We start from the raw sequence: 17,505 nt of genomic DNA, 5'->3' as shown, positions 1-17,505 counted from the left end.
GCAGCCAAGAACATCAACCCATCCCATCACCTTATTTCAATGGCCCCTTAAACAGAGTCCATTCACCCTGCTGAGGGGGAGGACAACAGCCTTGGCAGGACAGGCAGATGAGGCAGGGTTGAGGGGATGTCCTCTGGGTGGGAAGGTGCTGGAGAGCATGGTCAAAACCCCACAAATCCCCCCCACCCAGATGCTTAGGAACAAGGGTAAGTGCAGGGTCAGCACATAACACATGTTCCTCTACCTCCAACCACTCGAAGCTTCGAGCTCCCTTCCCACCCATTTAGTCACAGACAAAACCAGATTCTCTTCCACTAATAAGTACAGATTTTTTTTAAGCCTTCATAAAATCCTAGCAGTCTCCCCATCCCATGGCCAGGGCTTCCAGTGGTGAATAAAAGGCAACGTAATCCTTCTTGAACTTGTCTTCTTCCACCTTTCTTCAGCAGCACTAAGTTTCAGTTGATTTTTTTTTTTTTCTTTTTCCCTTGATGAAGGCTGGAGATGGAGGTTTCAAACGTGCACAGCAGCCTGCACATTACCAACATCCTGCTGCCACACAGGGAGGGAGGAAAACAAGAGAGCAGAAGGAAAGTCTCTCCGGCTCCAGGGGTTTGCAGGCAAGGGGACAGCTGAGAGTCAGGTGGGGCACATGAACAATGGCCTTGAAACAGCCTCTGCTCCACAACACGTGATTCAGATGCGCAACATGATGTTTTTTAAAAGTAAATAATGAAAAATATTCCTTAAGAGGGAATTTAGCGTATTGCCTCACAACAGAGCCTTTTTTCTGCCTCTGACCTTTCCAAAGAGGCAACGCAAACAGTGAAAAATATAAAAAAAAGGAAGTACTGAGCTAAGATCACAGTCTCATGACTCTTACTTTTCATACGCTCACATTCACATCATTTGCATCTTCCCTTTTCTTTAATACCCTTCCGTGTACATGCATGTGTGTGTGTGTATAAGAAATATTGGCAGTAATCACACAGGCTCCTTTGGCTCCGCATTACTGTGATTTATGATTGTGATTTCGTGTGTTTGTGTCCATCTTTATGCAACATTTCTCTGTTTTTCAGGGGTTTGACAGCACCTGAAACAGAAAGTCTATTTAAAGAGGAGCTTTTAAGCTGTTAGAAGGGCAACACTTACGGGCACTCTGCATATGCCTCTTGGAAAATATTGATCGTAGACTCATAGAATGGTTTGGGTTAGAAGGAAACTTAAAGCCCACCCAGTTCCAACCCCCCTGCCATGGGCAGGGACACCTCCCACCAGACCAGGCTGCTCAAAGCCTCATCCAGCCTGGCCTTGAACACCTCCAGGGATGGGGCAGCCACAGCTTCCCTGGGCAACCTGGGCCAGTGCCTCACCACTCTCATGGTGAAGAATTTCCTCCTTATGTCTAGTCTAAATCTAAGTCTTAATATTAGTAAAAAGGAAAAAAAACCAAACCACTGTTATCTTCCAAAGTGAAGATCTGACTATCTAATGTATTGCTTTTATTCTCAGACACAGAGGCAGGGCTGCTGCTTTCAGCTCACACTGCTATAAAGGCAGTTACTTGTTCTAAACCAGGAGGTGATGTGAATTGACTCTACAGAGAGCTGGATTACGATGGGCAGACAAAAGCAGAGAGAGAGAGGCCCCTTGAGCTCTTCGGTGTTGTCAGATATAGTTGTTTTTCCTTGATTCTCTGGGAGCAAGAACTGCGTGAAGATTCTGGTGGGGGTTTTGTTGTTGTTTTGAAATGTGCAAGCACAGTCTGTTTTCAAACTCCATCTCCTAATGGAAATACCGACTGCAAGACCCAAGTGTACCCTACAGGTTTCAAAATAAGATGCAAGCAGACAGCGATTTGAGTTTCTTGACATGATCATTGGTATTGCTGGGAAATTTGCTTTTCATTCATTTAAAATGATTACCTAAGTATTGTATCATTCTGGATTCTCATTAACCAGAGGTGACTCAGCAAAGGCAGAAAACAATACACGCAGATAATACCTCCACGGAGCAGGATCAAGGGCCCCAGTGAGTGTCCCTGGGTGGCCAGTAGCTTTTACACACCCTCCTATGGGCTCTGGAAATATCTTTCTGAGCTACAAGGATCTGCCTTCAGCAAGTGCTTCAATAGGTGTCAGTCTCTGCAATGCAAGTGTTGCAGCTGGGAGGCTGTGCAGAGCCCAGCGAGTCCCAGGACATCGCTGGGAACCAGCAGCAATTCTTTCCCTCTCAATGTCGCTTCACAGCCCTTACTGATGCTGCCATTCAGCTGGATGAATAAGAGGCCTCTGGTGACAACAGAGTGGAATAAACACCCCGTCAAACTCAAAACAGCAATTTCTTATTGGCAAGTCCCAGAATAATGCCAATTTTTAATGTTATCTCCAACTTTAAATTTATGATTATATCCCAGGTTTTGTTGATTTGCCTAGAAAACCAGACTTGCCATCTACTAAGTAACATTACTATTACTTTAAAATGACTCGTGGCTCTATTTTTTATCTGGGAATCAAGACGCTATGAAACATTGACCTTGAAAGCAGAACTCTGAAAAAAAAACCAAACCAAACCATTAGAACTATGTGTTCTGGTGGAAGTGAAAATATTCACCGGGGGGGGACAAGGACAATGACTCTCAATGAATTCTATGAAAGCAGGAGGTCAGCAGGTGCTCAGCCAGGGGAGATGTTCGTCCAGGTTAAAGATGTTAATTGTGCTGTCGTACAGATCAGTCGGGTGACAATGGTTGGACTCGATGATCGAGTGGGTCTTTTCAAACCTAGTGATTCTATGATTCTATGAGTCTCGTGATTCTATGACCAGCTTCAAAAGAGAGGAGCTGCCCTCCCAGCACATTATTACATGCATGGGAGACAAAGAAAAACCAGCAGGTTTTGGTCCAAGAGTGACCAAAGCCACAGGCAAGCATTACACTGAGCAGGTTTGTCTTTGTGCAGACCTGTGGTGTCTGAGGGAGAACAATTACTAGTGGTTTTTCTGCTGTTCACTTTTGCCGACTCCAACTGGGAAAGGCCCTGAGTCACCAGTGAAGGTGGCAAAGGTCAGAGGTAAGGCTGCCTCTTCCTTAATCCCGATATAAAGTCCCATGTTACTCCCTTCCCTCAAAGTCAGAGCTTACCTGATTTTTAGATCATTAAGCTGTATTTTAGAGATCAAGAAAGATAAGGATACTACTTTCATTAGGGCTCTTTATCTAGTCTCACATCTGGAAAGCTGTCTTGTAAAATCATTGGTTTATAAAGCTGAAAAAATTACAAGGGTGGAGATATTTAATCTTTCAAATTGCTTAATGACTATGTACTTTAGACCTTTTATTGGATCGTTTGTCTTTTGCTTTGCGGAGATTACAGTACTCATTAAAACTTTCTGTATTTTGATGCTTCTTAGCGACCATGTGATGAAGGATGCACGAAATGAGACATGAAAAATACCCAAGAAAACCCTAATGCACGGGAAGTATACACATGAATACCAGGACACATTTGGAATTTGTATCTCAGCCTCTTGCCTTGCTAGGCTGAAAGTCACTTCCTTCCTAAGCAGTTTGATGCAATAGCTTGTGTCAGCCTAGGACAAGTGATCTCAACCATAACATGCTGGTGGTGGTCCCTTACGGTCAGTCCAGGCTCCAAAAGCACAAGGTGTACACATTTAATAAACACATTCTTAACAGCCCATGTGAGTTGTGATGTCTGCAATCGTATTTATAGATGCAAAACACCTCTAAGAGGTGTTTTACTTTTTTGTTTTTAATACACTAGGAAGTGTGGAATTGGAAAAGGAACATCACTAGGACAGTAGTGAAACAGTATAGAAGACAAATGATTTAAGAATTTATTTGTGGGGAAAGGGCTATGATAATTACCAAAATCCAGCTTGATTGCAATTGAAGTCTTGCTGCACGTGTGCACACGCATACACACATGGCAACATGCAAGCCTGTCTTTTGACACAACAAAAAAGTCCCATCTGCCCTTGAAGTTGAGAGCTTTTATTTCTGAATGTGAGCTTGGGACTAAGAGAAGAATAGTGGAGAAGACTCCTCTAGGGTCCTGATGTACACAGCTCAGTAATTCCTAGTTTTATAACTCTTGTATCACTTCCCATTCTTCTGAAATCTGTAATAAGTTCGGAACGTGCCTCTGAATCATCGGATTCAGATGCTCCAAAATAATTCAGCGCCATGCAAGGAAGCACTGACTACTCCAAGTATTGTGACAGTCTTTTACAAAACAGTCACCCACGCCTAGAAAAACCAGAAACTCTTTTTTTCCTCCCCTATAGGTTTTTAATGTATTTTACCATAAGAAATGATCTCATCTTTCTTAGTATAATTACTGAAAACAAGTGATAACAGTTCGTGGCAAAGCCAGTTTATTAGGTTTCTGGGATTGTGTCTTGCCCTCCCCCAAGTACATACAAAATAACCCCAATTTGGTGAAGTGAAAATACATATACAAAGTATTTAGTACTTTTAACATCAATTTTGTGGGCAGAACGTTACCACTGAAAGCCAGGAAGCATAACCAACACTGTGTTAATGACCAAACTACCGTTATGGCAAAACTGTTAAAACATGCTTAGTGCTGAAGACAAAATTACATACTTAGACATCGTTGCCACACAATTTTAATGATGGGGCCCTTATTTACAGGTTGTGAATAACTCAAAGCTTAACAGATTTGCAGATGTCCGATATCAAATCTGACAGTAATACTGCAGCTATACAATTTCCTTACCTCAACCCCCAACCTGACTGACTGACCGACTTTAGAATTCTTAATTCTTTTTTATTAAAAAAACAAACAAACAAAAGAAAGAACATCTGCTGACACATGTATTAGATAAATAGTTAAGATAGATCCTTTTTGAGAAAAAGGATTGAGGCTGCGGGTGAAAAACAAATTGTCCAAGAGGACTGTAAACCATATTTATTTACAATAGCATACACGTAAATTTAAGATCTATCCTTTTCTTAAAAAAACATTAAGGACATGAGTGTTAAAAAGCCGATTGTTTCTGAAAGGACTGTAAACCAAATTTTAGATACGTAAAGTTCAGAGTGAATACAAAAGTTCCCTTTTACAAATGGTTCCTAAACAAAATCACTGTCACGGCTGTAGCAGCATTAAGCAGGAAAAAACCCACTACCTTTTGTTTAGGTTCTTTTTAAATATCTTAATCATATTAGACCACACTGAATGCTCTTTCTACATCTAGGAGAAAGCCAATACATTTTTCTTTTGTAAGTAATACCTGCAATAGAATTACATGGTATTAATTGTACTAGTTTAAATAGCATTAATTATCTTGTCTCGACAATTTGTTTCTAATGCAATCACTAGGGTGGCAGTTTTTGAAGTCGTTCTTCCCTTTAGTATCCAGTCAGCATCACACACTACACATTGCAAATCCTTCATTTTAACTTCAATTCCTTTAACCGCTCAGTCACAAAACGTTGTTTGACACGGAATATGAATGAAGTCATAGATTGCATTCTACGGCTTACATTTCACTTTACGCAACTATATGCAACCTAGCACCATTTTTATTATGAAACTCGACCTTCAGACAGAACTGAAATAACACGGTTGCAACTATGCAAACACAGAAGAAGGTGGTTCTAGAGAAGTAACTTCCCTCCTCTGACCCACCACTAACAGACATTAGTAACGCCAAGAAGGATGCCCAACACACAGCTGTGACAGAACATGAGCAGGTTTTAGCTCAGAAGTCTGTAATAGGCAGATTTCTACTATATTTCAAGATATTTCGGAATACGAAGTAAGTTCTGTTTTAATCAAGTCCTATATCCCTAATATTTTGTTCTAGGCATTTCCATCCCTAAAATACATGACCAAGTTGGTCATAAAAAGCTTTTTCAAGATATTTGAAAAGCATTAATCACCACGAAAATCCTCTGAAACACCTGTCTTTGAAAACCAACATGCTACTGCCAGTTTCAGTCAATCTTTTATTTACTTAAGTGTTTTTACTTATCCTGGGACACTCAAATGCAGCATCTTCAGAATGAAGTCTTCATTAAACTGTGAGGAAGGTCAGAGAAGTTTAGGACTGTTGTAGTCCCATATTTACCCCAAATCCTGTGCTACAGTACCTTCCATAAGAAGGAATGCATAGCTTAGTTTTACGTGCTAATTATGAAAAATTAACGAAGTTTGAGTACCAAATAACTGTCCAGAGGTAGGGACAAGTTCTTACCATCGCCATGAAGAAACAAAGTTTACAGTGGAATGACAGGCCAAAAACCTGTTTGCATTTACGCTGACAGCCCAAACTTCATCTGACAGTCCTGGGTTTGGTTGTTAAAATAAAAAGGTATTTGCTTAGTGATTCACTAGCAGTCACCAAACGTTCCTTCATGTACCAAAAATCTCCCCATGTGCTGACCCAAAAAATCAAGCTATGTGGTTGTCACAAAACACCATTTCTCCTACATTAACTCCAATGCAACTAGCAACCAAAAATGTTAGTAAATTGGCTTACTATTTATAACCTTACCACAAGTGACAAAAACAATCTCAGGCAGCAAGAGCTCAAGTAGAATTGCTTTGTCAAAACTTCACTTGAAAAAGTTTACTTTTCCTGTATATTTATAGTGAAACTTCAGTAATTCAGAGAGTACAATTACAAAGTGCAAGAACATGAGACGGCCACATTTACACCAGAAAAAAAAAAACCAACACATTAAAGTGCCAAAGAGATTCACTATAATTGCTACCAAAACCTGGAACTTTGCCAAGATCATAATTTCAAAGCGTTTGCAAACATGACAAGGTGACAGCTGATAACAGCATCATTTAACACCAGCAGGTCATGGCAGGTTTTGTTTCAGGCTTTATATGTATTTCATATCGATCTGGGGGTTGACTAAGCATTAATGGCTTGTGACTTTTAAGCTTGTGAGCCAGTGTCATGAATATGGCCTCCACGTGGTCATTGTCATTGGGGTTTTTGGCAGAGGTTTCAAATAAGGGCATACTGTGAGTATCAGCAAACTTCTGGGCCAAGTCCGTAGGTACCTGTATAGCACTCCTCAGGTCACACTTATTTCCAACAAGAATCCGTGGGATATCGTTGGCAAGAAGGTGTTGTTTGCATTCCTCTATCCATGACGGCAGACTGTGAAAACTGGCAATGTTTGTCATATCATACACAAAGACAACAGCATGTACATTCCTGTAATAGTGCTGCACCATGCTCTTTCTGAAGCGCTCCTGGCCTGCCGTATCCCATAGCTGGATCTAAAAAGGGAAAGACAATGACAGAAAAAACCATTTTATTGCTCATATTGGAAAACAATACAAGTCACCTGTTGCTAGGGAAGTTACACAATCACAAAAATACACTTTTCTGAAATAATCATACCGAAAAGCTCACACTGAGGAAAACTTGCTTTTACCAAATTTCAGAAACTTCTGCTTCCAAGACTGTTGAAGTCAGGAAGAAATTAAGATGCAACTTGATCACAAACGTGAATTTCTGAAAGTTTATTGCAGCACATATTTTGTGAGATTTTTACAAAAAAACCCACCCTGAATTCTTGGCAATAGCGCTTTTATTTGAAAAAAAACCCCAAACCAACATGTATTTCACACCACAGCTCTCACCTCACGTGACTTTTTAATTGCCAAAAATCACCTTCCTCAAAGTTTTGTTCTTAGCATGAGGTTAACTGCCTATTGTGGTACTATATAAAGGTAAAATCAAATCATGCATGAATAAAAATCATGCGTGAATAACATCAACAAAAATAGGACAAATAAGTCTCTGCAGCATATCTATTGGAATCAAACCCACCTGTGATTAACCTCTAACTTAAGCTCAATTAGTGATTAAACTAGCACCATATTGCACTACTATTGTTTCCAGATAGGCATCATTCTTTCCAAAACAGACAGAATATATTTGGTTGAAGCCCAGACAGTGTAACAGACAAAAATAAATATTCAGAAGAATTGAAATGCTTTCAAACTTCTCAGGTCCAGATTACAACAAAACAAAACACACCTTGAAGCACAAGCAGATGTAAGCAACTGCGAATAAAAATATTTAAATGTATCAATCACCCCAACATAATGGAAGCTTGGAGCCCTCAAGTGCACAGAGCACACTATAGAATTGTGCAGTTATAGGACACAGCAAAGTTTTAATAAATTTGCTCTCTGCAAGGCACAGGACTGGAGCATCGAGCACGCCAAGCGTGTTCACCCACAGGTCTCTACACTGTTAGTGTGAGGCTCTACTGCACACACTCTAGTGATGGTGTTAACACTGAGAGACAACATTCTATTTCTTGGGTAAAAGCTGAGTTCCAGTTTCCCCTCTGTCCTGCAGAGCTGGCCCCTGACAGCTGAGGCAGCTCGATACTTCAGCTTTTCACTTTCGAGCAGGAAACGACAGAAAGAAATGTTTCCTCCCTGGGAATGAAAGGAGTTTCTTTTCAGATTCAGAATTCAAGGAATATTAAAAGTTCTGTAAATGATGAAGGTAAATGTAAAATTCAGTCTGTTGCTGTGAAAGGTACAGCTGATATTTTCCCTTGATGAAAGTTTTCTCCATTAGCATAGTTCTGCGTTCCTTTGATCCAAATATTTCAGTAAAACTTACTTAGAAATCACAAGTGTTGCAGTGTTTACCATTCTTACCAGTGACTTTGATATTAAAAAGAGGAAACCCAAGTGCCTTGTTTACTGTTCTTACCAATGACTTTGATATTAAAAAAAGGAAACTTAAGTGCCAGGGAAACTTGCTGATAGCCAGAAGCTAAGATGTCTTGCTGATAGAGAGGAGGATTTTAGTATCACATAAAGTTTGTTGTCGGAAGTTGGAACAGTAAAATAAGGTGAAAAGGAGCAGAAGCAGATGCAGTCTTGATAACAGTGACTAATAATAAAGACATTTCATATAAGTGCAGGATTCATCAGTTTGGAAATTATTAAAAAGGATGACAATCCAGATATACAAGTCAATCACAGGACTCGCTATGAATCAGTAGGGTGATAGAGTGACAGAAACAAAAGTGATGTCTCAGGATAGTGTGACTTTCTCTGCATATTCTCTGGTCACCTATTCTCAATAAAAACTCAGACTGGTCACCTATTCTTAATAAAAACTCAGACTGGAGCAGGGGGAAATGGCAGTTACTGGTTTGATCAGGGAAACTGAACATTTACATGAGAATCTCAGCACAGTTTGGCTTCCATAACCTAGTCCAGTTATCTGCAGTTTCTGATCCACAGACTTAAAAAGATCCATGTACTGCTTCTTAAAAGCGTTGTGGAGATCATGAAGAAAAGCAATACAAGCTGCCCTAGCCTCTGACCACAGAAAATGGTCATCAGTTGCAACCCACCTCATTTTAGAGCAAATACCTGCTTTTTGCCTACGGTATTACACTCCTAACACAGCTGAGTACACCTCCGTGGCCTGCTAAGGGAGTCAGACAATCAGATTAAAGAGCGGAATCAGAGTTTGCAGAAGATTCATTCATCTACCCAGGTGAGAAGTACTTCTCGTTCTATGCACTTATAAAACATTAAGAAGTCAGGAAACTCACAGAAAATTTTCATTAGTTTGGAATTTAACAAATTAAAGAGAGAAGAAAGAAGCGTGAACTGAGGTAATCCTCATGCTCAGACAACATAATGTTAAGGAATCACAATCTATCATCTTGGAAAATGCCAAATCAAATTAATTTAAAGAGGGAGCTCACTTTCACAGGCAGCTAGGAGCTTACACTTCCCTCCCCACCTCATTCAGAGCAGAAATCAAACACGCACAGATCCACAAGTGCATTGCCAGTCTTGCGTAGAGAAGGGGAAAGGTTTGCATAGCATCCAAATTAAGCTTCAGCTACAGTTCCTCCTAAATTTTATTTACATGCAGCTTTCAAGCTCAAAGGGTACGGTCGCAGATTTAAGAATGTTAATGATGTTAATGATCTTGGCATGGAATCATTCGGACTGAAAGGCAAATCCTCCCGCAAGACTGAAAATTTCACACTTTAGAAGTTTCTGCTTTCCTCTTACCAAGCGAGCTTGAGAAGACCATTCCATTTCTGGCCCCTGAAAAATACGTACTGTACTGGAAAACAACACTTAAAGTGTTCATATTCATTGATGTGCACAGATGAATTAACATTAACACTGCTGTTTCATTATTAGTTCGATAACATCCATCTTTAAGGAAGCACGTTTTTATAACTGCCCTTTAAAATGTGTGATTTGAAAATTTGTTTCAACAGCATAAGTCAGGTAATGAAACTGTGGACAGAATCACTTTGTCACACTCCCAAGGAATGACAAATGGTACTTAAATATATCAACTCAGCTATCACCTTCACCTCCGACCTTCTGACTTCTTTATATTAATAAAGATAAAATGATAAACCGTGTCTCCTTTAACAAGTGGTGGGGGAAAAAAACCTGAAGAGCTCAAAGGCGTAGACACAATGTTTGGAATTACTTCACTGAATTTAATTCACATCCCTTACTCTTTTAATATAGGTCAGTAAAGAGAAATCACTTTCTTTGATTTTCAATGCTTAGATCAATTTAGAAACAGGAAAATTTATAATACAAAAAACTCATTTGTTGAGAATGTTAATTTAGTCATTACATCTAGGCATCGGTGTTTCACACGAACCTGTACAAGCTACAAATATAATGATCCCTATGTCTTGGAATTCTGCACAATTCCTGTGTGGGAGACCACGGGCAAGAAGAACTGTGCTTGTGTTCATGCCAATGACACAGCATTTTTCCAGCTGCAAGGGAAATGCTCAGTACTGTAGCTGCACAAGAATGACCATTCAGCTGGCTGGGGGAAGGGAGGAGAGAGGAAGAGAAGACATTCTTTTATATTCTCCTTCAGTGCAAGAGGAAAAACTCCTCTGCTCAGCAAGCCCTTCAGGGCACAGCAAGAAGAGCAGTGATTTGGCTCATCCGAGCTTCTCTCTTTCCTGGTTCAAGAGGCATTGCTGGAGCTCAATGCTGCAAGCAAGAAAGGTGCAGATTAGTGAGAGGAGGTGGCAAAACCCAAGAACTGGTGTACACTTGCTGACATACACCCCTAAGAGCTAGAGCCCGGGCCATACCGATAACGTGTATTCCTTCTAAAGCTGAAACAGAACTTCCTGGAAAAATATGTGTCCCAAAAGAGCCTCCTTCAGTTCTCCACCTCTCTCAACCAGAACTGGTATATTCAACAGGTAATATTCTCAAGAACACAGGAAACCTACCACAACGTATAGAACAAAACAGCACAATAACCTATGTGAAGCTCCTCAGCACTGCAGATTAGGCTATACTGTTCTTCACTTCTCTCCAACAAAAGATGGGCATAATCCAGAGGTGCTGAAAATGCCAGTTGACAAGAAGATATCTCTCAAGAGGTTCTCTCCTCTGTCATGAACAGCAGCAGCCAGGGAGTAAAGAATCTCAGCTATCAGCCAAAGAAGTACTCTTTTTCTTTATAAATCCACTGAATAGCAACAAACACTCTCACTCGTTTTCCTTTTTCAGCTGAAAAGGAGACTACGAGGTGAAAAAAAACTCAAGAGAAGGAAAGCAAAATGGACTTATGTGCCCTGCACAATTTCTTTAATCAGTAAGTAAGTGAGGAAAAACAACTGCTTTCAGCTACATGACAATAAGCTGTAATTACAAAGCCTGGTGATAATAAACACAAAAGTACAACACTAAGACTACTGTTACTCCCTTTTTCAACACATCATTAAACTTTGCTCATAGAAACAACCTGTAACACAGGGGAAGGGGATTCTGTTTAAAACCATGTTCCTCCTAGTAAACAACCTACGTTTGTGCACAGCAAGTAGTCAAACCTTCAAATACGTGGTAGGATCACCACTAGCATTTATGTACCTACCAGGCAGACTAGGTACAGTGGACAAGAAAGCCAACAGATTCCTGCCTTATATCAGAAATGGTGCAGCCAGCAGGACTGGGGAAGTGATTCTACCCCCCATACTCGGCACTGGTGAGGCCACATCTCGAATTCAGTGTTCAGGTTTGGGCCCCTCACAAGAAAGACACTGAGGTCCTGAAATGTGTCCAGAGAGGGGCAACAAAGCTGGTGAAGGGTCAGGAGCACAACACTTACAAGCAGCAGCTGAGAGAGCTGGGGTTGTTTAGCCTGGAGAAGAGGCGGCTGAGGTGAGACCTTATTGCTCTCTACAACTACCTGAAAGGAGGTTTCAGAGAGGTGGGTGTTGGTCTCTTCTCTCAAGCGATAGGTGATAGGACAAGAGGGAATGGCCTTAAGCTGTGTCGGGGAAGGTCAGATTGGACATTAGGAAAAATTTCTTCACAGAAAGGGTTATCAAGCACTGGCAGAGGCTGCCCAGGGACGTGGTTGAGTCACCATCCCTGGAGGTGTTTAAAAAGCAGGTAGATGAGGTGCTTGGGGATATGATTTATTAGTGGACAAGAAAGGTTGGAGTTGATGATCTCAAAGGTCTTTACCAACTTAATGATTCTATGATTCTATATACTTTTAAAATACGCCTTACAGCGCAATGAAGGCAAAAAGAGTGTTTTTTCTTCCCAATCATTTACTTTTGTAAGACTAAAACTTAGCTAAGCCTATAATCAGAGTAAAAAATAATGGTCAAATGTGAGCTAGGTCCAGCCTATCACCGTTCAAGTTCTGTACCACATCAGCCTGAACAGAGAACAACCTTACCAGAATCCTAAAAAAGACATAAAAGCTGTCACTGATGCAGCAGTTCACTCCTGAACAACATTCAGTTTCTTAACGGGACATTTTTCAAGCAAAATGCTCGAAACAGTGGCACCTGTACAGCTTTGTGGACTTGAAGGTTAAGCCAATTAAGTGTGATCCTTGATGAACACAGGAGTAGAAATCGGGAGGCGCAAAAAAAAGCTGCTGATATAAGATAGAGCCAACACTAAAACATTGGTAAGTAAGAGAACTACCTAAAAGTCCATTTCAAAAAGGAATTATTAACACCTGCCAAAAGCTGTACAAAACTTTGGCCTACAGTAGGAATTCATCATTATCATGGAAATCTACTTAGTAATCATTTCCAATAGAAGCACTGCAAAATAATTTAAAACAAAGCTGCAGAGCTGATACAGCCAAGGCTATCAGCTGTGACACAACTACATTGAGCTTCTGCAGGGCCAGCGGGTTGAGGGAGGTTCTCCTCCTGCTCTACTCCACGCTAGTGAGGCCTCATCTGGAGTCCTGTGTCCAGCTGCAGGCTTCCCAGCTCAAGGACAAGGTACTACTGTAGAGAGTCCAGCAGAGGCAACAAAGATGATCAGGGGACTGGTGCTCTCCTCTTATAAGGAGAGGCTGAGTGAAATCTGTCTGTTTAGCCTGGAGAAGAGAGGATTGAGAGATGTTACCAATGCTTTTAAAAGATCTAAAGGGCTGGTGTCAAGGGGACATGGCCAGACTCTTTTCAGTAGTGCCCAGCGACAGGACAAAGGGCTCTGGGCACAAACTGGAGCACCGGGTGTTCCATGTGAAAATGAGGAAGGACTTCTTTATGTGAGGGTGACAGAGAAATGGAAGGGTGCCCCCCCTGCACAGCATCCCACCCACGAGCAGCGTGGTGCTCAGCGCCCACATCCCACCTGCGAGCAGCACGGGGTGTGACACGAGCTCATCGTGCAGCATCCCACCTGGAAGCACTGTGGCGACAGGGGCACACCATGACCTCACGGTGCAACATCCCACCTGCGAGTGGCATGGCAGCGGGGGGCTGATTTTACTTCATGCAGCACCCCACCTGCGGGCAGCATGATGGCAGGTACGCAACATCAGCTCACCATGCATCATCCGGCACGCGAGAGGCACGGCAGCAAGAGTCAACATGAGCTCACTGTGGCAGTGGGGGGGCAACATGAAGTCACCGTGCACATTCATGCACATCCCACTGGACATTAGGAAAAAATTCTTCACAGAAAGGGTCATTGGGAACTGGAACAGGCTGCCCAGGGAGGTGGTTGATTCACCTTCCCTGGAGGTGTTTAAGGCACGGGTGGACGAGATGCTAAGGGGAATGGTTTAGTGTTTGATAGGAATGGTTGGACTCGATGATCCGGTGGGTCTCTTCCAACCTGGTTATTCTATGATTCTATGACCCCACCTGTGAGCTGCATGGCAGCAGGGACGCAACATCAGCTCACAGTGAACATCCCAACCGCAGGTTGAATTGTAGCAGCGGTGTGACATGAGGTCACCGTGAACATCCCACTTGCAAGCAGTAGGGGCGGCAGGGGTGCAACATGAAGTCACCGTGCACATCCCACCTGTGATCTGCATGGTGGCAGTGGTCCATGCATATCCTACCTGCGACCTGCACGGTGACAAGGGTGTAACATGCGGTTACAGTGTGCGTTCCACTTGTGAGCGGCATGGGTGAACCATGAGGTCGCCATGCACATCCCCCATCCCACCTGCAAGCGATGGGGGTGGCAGGGGTGTGACATGAGGCCACCGTGCACATTCCACCTACAAGCGGCATGGCAGCAGGGGTACACCACGAGGTCACAGCGCACATCCTAGCGGCAAGTGGCCCGGTGACACGGGTGTGACATGAGCTCACTATGCACATCCCAACAGCAAGGGGCATGGTGGCAGGGGTGTGACATGAGCTCACCATGGACACCCAACCTGCAAGCAGTAGGAGTGGCAGGGGCATGACATGAGCTCGCTGTGCACATCCTACAGGGGAGCTGCATGGCAGCAGGGGTGTGACATGAGTTCATCACGGACATCCCACCTGCGAGTGGCCTGGTGGCACGGGTGTGACATGAGCTCACTGTGCACATCCCGGTGGCGAGTGGCCCGGTGTCAGGGGTGTGACACGAGCTCACTGTGCACACGCCAGCGGCGAGTGGCCTGGTGGCAGGGGTGTGACACGAGCCCACCGTGGACATCCCACCTGCAGCAGTAGGGGTGACAGGGGAGCACCGTGAGCTCACTGTGCACACCCTACAGGGGAGCTGCACGGCGGCAGGGGGGTGACGTGGCCTCACCGTGCGCATCCCGGCTGCGAGCTGCAGGCTGCCGGGCGGGCTGGCGTGCCCGGCCCCGCCGGCCCCCTGGGCCTTTGCAGGCGAGCCGTTGGTCGGCCGGCAGAGGCCCCGAGCCCCGCGCCGCCCCCGTTATCCCGGGAGTCCCCTCCGGGAGCGCCCCGGGGCCGCAGGGCGCCCCGCGGGTACCTTGATGCGCTCGCCGTCGATGGTGACGGCTCTCTCGCGGAAGTCGACGCCGATGGTGGCCTCGGTGCGGTGCGGGAAGCGGCCGGCGCAGAAGCGGTAGGTGAGGCAGGTCTTGCCCACGTTGGAGTCGCCGATCACGATGATCTTGAAGATGCGGGAGCGGGCGGGGGGCAGCGCGCCGCTGCCCGTCAGGCTCAGCTCCAGCGACGACTCCAGGTCGCCGGAGGACGCGGACATCATCGCTGCGGGGCGGGGGGAGGCGCTCGGGGACGGGGACGCGGCCGCCGCCGCCCCGGGGAGCGGCGCCTGCACACACGGCGCGCGACGCCGCCGCGCGGCGCGTCACGGACCGCGGGTCTCGCGAGAGCTGCGCCCGCCCGCTCGGCCAATCGCCGCGCGCTCCCCGCCCGCTCGGCCAATCACCGTGCGCTCTCCGGACAGTCCCCGCCCACCGCTCGGCCAATCAACAAGCGTCTCTCAACCCGCCCCTCCCTCTCGCCCGCCTTTCGGCCTCGCAGCCAATCAACGTGTGTAACTCGGCCGCTCAGCCAATCAGACCGCGTCTCTCGGCCAGCCCCCGCCCACCGCCCGCCGCTCAGCCAATCCCTGGCCACGCCCTCCCGCTCAGCCAATGATAGGCTAGGAGACGAGAAGTGTTATGCAAGAAGCAGTTCCTGTTACAGAGAGTGGAATGGTTTAAGTTGGAAGGTACCCTAAAGCACACCCAGTTCCAGCCCCCGGCCACGGGCAGGGACACCTGCCACTGGATCAGGCTGCTGAAAGCCTCATCCAGCCTGGCCTGGGACACCTCCAGGGATGGGGCAGCCACAGCTTCTCTGAGCAACCTGTGCCAGCGCCTCACCACCCTCAAAGCAAAATGATTCTTCCTAATACCTAATATAAATCTCCCCTCTTTCAGCTTAAAACCGTTACGCCTCCTCCTATTGATACAAGAAGCGGTTCCTCTTACAAAAAGTGGAATTTTTTTTATTTAAGTCAAAGTTTCATCTCAAGTTTCATCTCGGTAATTGTATTTTTTTGAAGGTGAGGCAGAATGTCCCTCTGGCAGCATGTTTCCTTTCAGACAGTGTATTTTCCAGACACTGTCCGTTCTCTGGAGTTGATACACCCTGTGTGCAGAGCGATCGGTGCTGAGCAGGTGTCTCTGCTGCCATCACCTCTGTTTGCAGCCTTTCCCCATCTCAGAGGCAACGTCAGGCAGAGCTGGCTCCAAAGCTCCAATCAGCAAGGGTTTTGACTCTTGGGAAGTTCATAATAACATTAAAATTAGTCCTTGGGGAGTAATAGAATATGCACAAGTTTTCCAGGAAAATATATCCATGTGCCTGGCAGTGGGAAATCTCTTCTGTCCCAGCTCTTGTCTTGCTGCACGCCGTTGATGGAGATCTCTCCCTCCTGTTGATCTGGCCAGACAAAGGGTTGCTCGCTTTCTAAAATTCCAAAATTAGTCTTCAAGAATTAATTTGCTGGCATTTTTGGTATCATCAAAGCCTGAGGTGCTGGGTTGGTGGAGGGATGGCTGCCTATCCACCCCATTTATGGTGGGAACTCGGGCACCAGCAGAATCAGCCAACACCCCCAGGTTCTTTTCTGAGTAATTTTGTTCTGGTGTGAACGTAAGGTTAAATGAAGGCAAGAAGGTTGTGCCACCCTTGACTTTTTACTGTCCCTTCTGCAGAACGGATCCTTCTTGCAGCCAGAGTGTAAAAAGCATTTGGCTGAGGAGAGGGAGCACAAGCAAGCTTATCTCTTTAGCCTAATGATTAAAAAAAAGCAGAGAAATCCGAGTTCTAGCAGGGGACGCTCTAGTTTGGAGTTTGAACAGCTGCTTGGCAGGGTCAGCCAACAGCTTGTTTAACCAAGTTGAATCTGTCTTACACCAAGAGGGCCAAAGTGAGTTATAATTAGATGTGAACTCTTTAACAGCTCTTAACATCTTGTGCGACAGCGACTAAGACTCTTTAAGTGGCAGAATTGATACACCATCTAGTGGCTGTGAGATTTTTTTATACTCTGCTCATTTTACGATACCCCAATGCAGTGCCTGTGAATCCACCTCTCAATGCTCTCAACAGCCACCCTAGTTTCTGTTCTGTTAGCTGTAAGACAGACAGAACTGCCTTCACAGGGATGCTCTGGAACACAGCTGGCCCCTGAAAGAGTGGACTTCTGAGAGTCACCATGGGAGCAACACCGAGTATATGGAAGATTAATTGGGACT

General features: G+C 44.6%; 1 protein-coding gene across 1 annotated transcript; it reads right to left on the bottom strand.

Annotated features, from left to right (window-relative positions):
- Nucleotides 1-4,375: 4,375 nt before the first annotated feature.
- RAB33B (RAB33B, member RAS oncogene family) lies at nt 4,376-15,594 on the bottom strand. The gene is made up of 2 exons (XM_069855255.1): nt 15,264-15,594; nt 4,376-7,289 (listed from the first exon to the last, which is right to left on the bottom strand). Exons 1-2 carry the CDS (start codon nt 15,501-15,503, stop codon nt 6,846-6,848), a joined length of 684 nt encoding a protein of 227 aa, XP_069711356.1. The 5' UTR covers nt 15,504-15,594; the 3' UTR covers nt 4,376-6,845.
- Between the last annotated feature and the right edge of the window lie 1,911 nt (nt 15,595-17,505).

This window comes from Phaenicophaeus curvirostris, chromosome 4 (genome assembly GCF_032191515.1).
Source record: "Phaenicophaeus curvirostris isolate KB17595 chromosome 4, BPBGC_Pcur_1.0, whole genome shotgun sequence".
NCBI classification, from domain to species: Eukaryota; Metazoa; Chordata; class Aves; order Cuculiformes; family Cuculidae; genus Phaenicophaeus; species Phaenicophaeus curvirostris.
The sequence above is the reverse complement of the archived record's forward strand: the minus strand, read 5'-3'. Positions and strand labels throughout refer to the sequence as shown.

Coding starts and splice junctions, on each gene's coding strand:
- RAB33B (XM_069855255.1), bottom strand. CDS start 15,503: ATGATGTCCGCGTCCTCCGGCGACCTGGAGTCGTCGCTGGAGCTGAGC. Junction 7,290..15,263: donor TCGACGGCGAGCGCATCAAG/GTACCCGCGGGG, acceptor TTCCCTTTTTAG/ATCCAGCTATGGGATACGGC.